Here is a 6,472-nt window from a genome sequence, read left to right as displayed (position 1 = left end):
GAGAGACACAACACGGGAGTCTGGGAAAACACGGGGATTTATTGTTACTTTGTTGCACACTGTAAATAAACACACTGTTTATACATAGAGCACCGCGCCTGGGTCCTCCTTCCCCACACATCCCCACGGTCTGCCAGCCAGACCGTGACACATATAGCTCTATATTTCTTTTGCCAAAACCATTCTAGATGATGAAGAATTTTGTTTAAGACTGAGTTTAGTGTTTTCCCATGTGATCAGTCTGAACCTGCTCATTGTGTGCCACCACCTGTTTGTAGAACAACTAAGCTAGTTAACGAAGAGACTTAGCTTCCCTTTAAAAAAACACCTGCAGAAACAGCTGCTCCAGTTGAAGCCTCCTGGAGGCTGGGCTTTTTGTGAGTTTTTTCCAAAGACTGTGGTGATTCTCCCTGTTTAAAAGACTGGTACGGGTTTGATAAAGCATTTATATTTGATAAAGTATTGTGAAAAGGACCAAAGAAAAGTGATTTTTCTTAAGCTGTGATTTAATTTTGTGATTTAGACTTTTTTTACAGCACGGTTTTAAAGAACAACATGGATAATATTAGCTGCTCAAATTAGCATGCACATCAATAGAGAGTCAAATGTTTGCAGAGATATTGCAAGAACAGAAACATGTAGCTTCATCAAACTATAAAACACATCATATGCAGACAGGAAGTGTTGCTGAAGCTCTACTCTGAGCAGTGGTCAGGGTCCAGGGTTTGAGTGACGGGGCTCTGTCCACTCAGACTGGCCTCACAGCTCACTGAGCCCGCCTTCCTCCACTGGTCTGCAGAGAGGCTCAGGGTGCTGCTCCAGCTGTAGCGGCCATCTGTCCCCAAGACCTCCAGGCTGGTTGAAACCCCTGAGGATGTGCTGGTGCTCCCCACCTTCCAGCCCAAATTCCAGTTTGAGGGGAAGCCCCCGGTGGCCAAACACACCACAGTGGCACTACTCAGTTTGTCTACCTCTTTGGAGGGAGGGAGGACTGTGAGGGTGGGCCTCACCACACCCGCTGGAGGAGAAAAGGTTGAAGATAACCGAAAAAAGAGATACAAACGTGTAAACATGGGAATAAATATATTGTCAGTGATTATTTTTTTTATGAGGTGTTACAGTTAATAACTTGACCCTGTGATCATTTTCTTGTTTAAAACTTTTTGTTCTTTTTTGACCGCAAAGCTCAAGCACTCATGAGAATACAGTTAAAAGTTCACATCTGTTTCTTTCACTTCCTTTAAACTTAATTTAAAATTGATCAACCATGAACAAAAAAGATCTAAAGTTTTTTTTTTCTAACAGAAGTTCACAAAACACCAGTCAATATTTGTTTTTATTTTAAAATTCTTAAGTAAAAATACATTTTAAATCAAAGTGAGCTAAAACAAAGTGAGCTGAAACACATTTTAATATTGTAACCAGATAATATATAAAGAAGCAAAAATAACCAAAAAGAACATTAAAAATTCTTTTTAAAAAAAAATTCACTTCTTTCACAGACTGAATGAATTTTGATTTAAGAAAAGTTTCTTCCAAAATTGTGACATCAATTTAATAATAATCACTGAATTTGAACACAATTCTTTTTAGTAGATTTATTTATTTTTAAAAAAGCTTAATAAATACCACATTTTTCAAAATTAGAAATTTCTGGTACTTACAGCCAACGATGAGTTTGGTTCCTCCACCAAAAGTCCACCACAGTGATTCAAACTCATTAAGTGGCCGTACAAAAACCTCCTGCACTCTGAACAAACCTCTAACCACTGAAGATGAACCTTTTTTTCATGTAAAACATCACAGTACACCTGATTAAATACAGATGATTTAACTAAAGTGATTTAAAATTATTTAATGAATTTAAGTCATGATTATCTTAATTGTATTTTTAGTATTAAGAACTGAAAGATAAAACTTAACTTTCACATTACACATATGTATTTAAAAAACACACAGAAAACTGTTTTAACACAGCAACCTGAAAAGGCTTCAAAAAATAATGTATTATGAGACTATGAGAATATAATTAACAAATATACAGGTATACTGTATTTGTTAATAGCAGAATGAAAAAGTAAGCATACAAACCAGAGTGCCATTTTAATCCAGGTGTACAAAGTATGTAATAATGTTTCCAAATATATGGTATATATGTTCCTCTGTTCTATAAAATCGTTAATGTATTAGTTCAAACAATTTTTCTTTTGATTTTGTGTCACAAAGTTTCCTTCAGTGTGTTGAGAGCAGAGAAATGATTTCCATAGAGAGGAGGCTTTGCATCATCAGCTGATCCTCCAGAGAACTGAGAAGGTTTATAGTCCTGTGACTTCAACACTGCAGGACTCACATCTGTCAGTCAACACAGCAGAAAGCACAACCACCATGACTCTCATCACCATCCTCATCTGGACGCTGACCTGCTGCTGTTTTACAGGTTCATTCACTCAGCAACATTTCAAACATGATGTGCTGCTTTTTCTCTCATTGATTTCTGCTGATAAATGAATGATTTGTTTTTGTCTGCAGGATGCAGCGGTCAGGTGACTGTGACTCAACCTCCAGTAGTGACATCTACTCCTGGATCCACTGTCACTCTGACCTGTAGGACCAGTCAAGCTGTTCACAGATTTGATGATGGTGATGATGCTATGTACTGGTATCAACAGAAATCTGGACAGGCTCCAAAGCTCCTAATAAAATGGGCAAAAACACTTCAGTCAGGAACACCAACTCGATTTAGTGGCAGTGGAAGCAGCTCTGACTTCTCTATGACCATCAGTGGAGTTCAGGCTGAAGATGCAGCAGTTTACTACTGTAAGAGTGTGCATGTAATAAACAGTGCTGTTGTGTTCACACAGTGATTTGTAGTCGTACAAAAACCTCCCTCAGTCCGACTGCAGAGACACTGAGCTGTTACAGCAGGAACTGAGTACAGCTGCTGAAGCTGAAGAGACACAGAACGCAAAGCTGAGGAGCGCAAAAAAACAAAAACAAACCCCCCACTAATATCATTAATCACTTCATACAGATTCATACGGAGTGTAAAGAACCTAAAGACATCAAATTATTTTATCTTCACATATAATCACCACAAATAAAAACATTATGTAATATACAATATAATATAACATTTATTATATCAAATATCACCACGTACAATGGAGTGATATACATTTTTTCTTTTGCATTTCACACTATATTGTTGGATAGATTAGTTTCAAAATAGTTTTCAAAATAACAATCTTTTGGTGTACTGTGTATTTTTGTCAAAAAAATCAAATAAAGAAACAATAACAAATGTATTTCTTAAAAGATATAACTTTCAAAGATTAATGCTCATGTTCTATCAGCTCAGAGATTTTAACACTAAGATGCCAAAAAATTTAACAGAGTTTCAATGATACTGTTATATGGTGATTCTATCACATTTGACCTCTGATCTAACTTTTACGTTTCACATCTGCCTTTCTATCCAACTTAACACCAAAAAGCATTATATCTTTACAAAAAGCTTTGTAAAGAGAAACAGAATGAAATTCAAATATACTCTAGTATGATCTTATTATAATAAGCTCAAGTTATTTATGTCCAATTATATACAAACAATTAACTTTGTATGCTTTGAATTTAAACAGTAATAAAAATAATCATCATAAATACTATACCCTTAATTGTAAATAGTCCCAAGTAAGTGAGCTGCCTTCTGCCTCTTGCCTTCTTCTTCTTATTTTTTGTGTTTGACACAAATTGTCCATCCTGATTAGGGTTAGGGTCTGTCTGTGAAGGTTCTCAGTCATCGTAGTCTTAGGAGCTTGGAAAAGGAGCTTGACAGTCAGTTCAGGCTGATGATGCAGGAGAATAATGTTGTATGGGAGTGCATGAAGACCCAGTGTTTACGCACAGATAATATATGTTATATAATAAAAAACTACTTTTACTAAGAACTGTAATCAAAATTAAAGATGTACATAGCCAGGGAACATTAAACAAGCAGAAAATGTTTGAAATATTAGAAAATGCTAAATTATAAAACTAAGTTTTCAGCAGAGTTTTAAAAAACACTCACAGAATCAGCCAAGCTCATTCAACTTTTAGGTGCTACAATCTGAAAAGTGTCAAAACAGAAACAGATCAGATGATGGTACGAAGTGGGTCCTATAACAAGGTCATAGCAGTACAAACAGGACACCATGGAACTGCAAGGCTTTACATATGAGTAGAAGAATAATTGACTGAAATCTCCAACGTTAATTGAGTATTACATGTGATGCAGTTCTTTTATTTTGAAGTCAGTTAAAACAAAACATAAAAAATCAACCAATCTTATTGTTAGAAATGAATCTCTTTAGAAGGAAATTGTGCTTTAAAATTAAACTTTTTATGCAAACTTTCATTAGAATTGAGTAAATTTGCCTGCTTACATATTTGATTCTGATTTCATAATGCCTCAGTGGTTTTTGTAAATATATTAAAACACGTGGGGTTATGTTCTCTAGTCCTTTGTGTCATTTTGTTGTAAACAGAATAATGAAATGTCTGAATACTGTCTTCCTTCTCACCACTGAAGAAAGACAAAAAAGTTTTATAATATTCTGGATAACTGCAAGCTTTATTGACACAAACATGAATCATTAATATGACAAGTACAATCACAACCAGCTGCTGAGCTGCACATGTCGCTCTTTAGCTTGTTGTTCTTGTCAACACTTTACATCAGTGTCGTTGTCTCACACACAAAGCTTTATTTCCTTCTACAAACAAAAACACATATAGATCACAGAGGCAGGTGTCTTTCTCCTGCTCCCCACACACCCGGCTCCTGTCCTGGGCTTCAGTAACTCCTCTAGCCTTCACACCAGCTCCTGCTCAGGGACTGGGACTGTGTGTGGCCATGATGGATGACCTTGCAGGAGTAAAGCTCTCCCTTCAACCAGCTTTTCTGGCTCAAGGTCAGGGTGCTGCTGCTGCTGTAGCGATCACTCTTCTTCTCCTCTGAGCTGGTCAGGACCCCTTCTGTCACCTCTCTGCCGTCCACCTCCCAGCTCACCTCGGCTCCCTCTGGAGAGTAGCCGGTCAACAGGCAGGCCAGTGTGGTCGTGCACCCAGAGAGATCCTCAGGGGAGGGTTGAAGCAGAGAGACTGAGGGTCTGACCATGGGGCCAGCTGGAAGGGAGAGCAGGAACACACAAGGAGCAGATTAACTTCTGCTGTAGGACAGAGAGCTGAACATTACACAGTTATGATACATGACAGAGATTAACAGCATCGTGGAAGAAATGGAAAAATAACAATTACAAATAATGACAAAGTTGGAATTTTACATTTAAAGTTGGAATTTTCCCCTAGGTTACACATCTTTTTTTCTAAACCTGCCATAAAAGTAATTATATTGTACAGCATCTAGTTCCTACATTTATTTTCTTAACTGAAAAAATGAACCGTCTGTACAGACTGCCATCTGTTTGTTTCACTTCAGTTTTACTACCTCAAAGTACTGAACCATAAACTCGCGATGGAACCGTTAAATTGCATCTAAATAAAACTCTTTTATTTTTAAGCCAAGAATGTAAAACCTTTTTAATCCAGCTAACTGTTTGTACAAATAAATAAAATCAAAGCTTCCTCGTGCTATTTTCAGCCTCAGATTTTGTGAAAAGATATTTATTCACAGATAAATACAAAAAAACGTAATTAAAATAGATTTATTCAAAATATAATTTACATTTTCAGTACTATATAAACATTCAGTTATGATACTGTATTATATATTCACACTTTCTGATACCAAGTTTTCAATAACAGCTACTATGACTAAACCCAACCATGTACACATCATGTAAAACACACAGAATAAATTTTAACACACAATGTTTAAATACATTCTGATGACATATTCAAAATAGTAATAGTATAATATTTTGTGGTAATGAGAAGATTTAGATACTTACAGTGAATGATGAGTTTGGTTCCTCCACCAAAAGTGTACCACAGTGATACAAACTCATTAAGCGGCCGTACAAAAACCTCCCACACTCTGATCAAGCCTCTAAACGCTGGAAATTAACTACTTTCCCCAGTAAACTTCACAGTTTAGAAAATATTTATCATAAAAGTGTTTGTGTTCAAATGGCTTTCTTTAAAAAAATAATAATTAAGGATTGTTTTAATATTTTTCTTGATTAAAAAAGTAAAATCTACGCTTTCCAACCAACCTGCCATTTTAATCCAGATGTTAAAAAGCATCGCTTTTCTGAAGTATTTTCCAGTGTTTTGTTAGGATCATAATCATGTCATAATAATTTATTGTTGCTTCTCACATTTCTTTGTTGTGTGTTGAGAGCAGAGAAATGATTTCCATAGAGAGGAGGCTTTGCATCATCAGCTGATCCTCCAGAGAACTGAGAAGGTTTATAGTCCTGTGACTTCAACACTGCAGGACTCACATCTGTCAGTCAACACAGCAGAAAGC

General features: G+C 36.3%; 1 long non-coding RNA gene and 2 gene segments (V, D, J or C); 1 reads left to right on the top strand and 2 right to left on the bottom strand.

The window, feature by feature from the left end:
• Positions 1-467: 467 nt before the first annotated feature.
• On the bottom strand, positions 468-2,387 carry LOC102214503 (Ig lambda-2 chain C regions-like). The segment is given in 4 exon segments: positions 468-1,018; positions 1,665-1,781; positions 2,092-2,167; positions 2,382-2,387. Coding segments are annotated over 4 exon segments (522 nt in total).
• LOC102214233 (Ig kappa chain V-IV region STH-like) lies at positions 2,230-2,864 on the top strand. The segment is given in 2 exon segments: positions 2,230-2,437; positions 2,530-2,864. Coding segments are annotated over 2 exon segments (387 nt in total).
• Positions 2,865-4,583: 1,719 nt separating this feature from the next.
• Positions 4,584-6,080, bottom strand: LOC102214035 (uncharacterized). The gene is made up of 2 exons (XR_312506.1): positions 5,952-6,080; positions 4,584-5,166 (listed from the first exon to the last, which is right to left on the bottom strand). It is a non-coding gene; the product is annotated as an uncharacterized LOC102214035 (long non-coding RNA).
• Positions 6,081-6,472: the final 392 nt, after the last annotated feature.

This window comes from Pundamilia nyererei, unplaced genomic scaffold, assembly GCF_000239375.1.
Source record: "Pundamilia nyererei isolate P.nyererei 1_Seehausen unplaced genomic scaffold, PunNye1.0 scaffold01096, whole genome shotgun sequence".
Lineage (NCBI taxonomy): Eukaryota > Metazoa > Chordata > Actinopteri > Cichliformes > Cichlidae > Pundamilia > Pundamilia nyererei.
The sequence above is the reverse complement of the archived record's forward strand: the minus strand, read 5'-3'. Positions and strand labels throughout refer to the sequence as shown.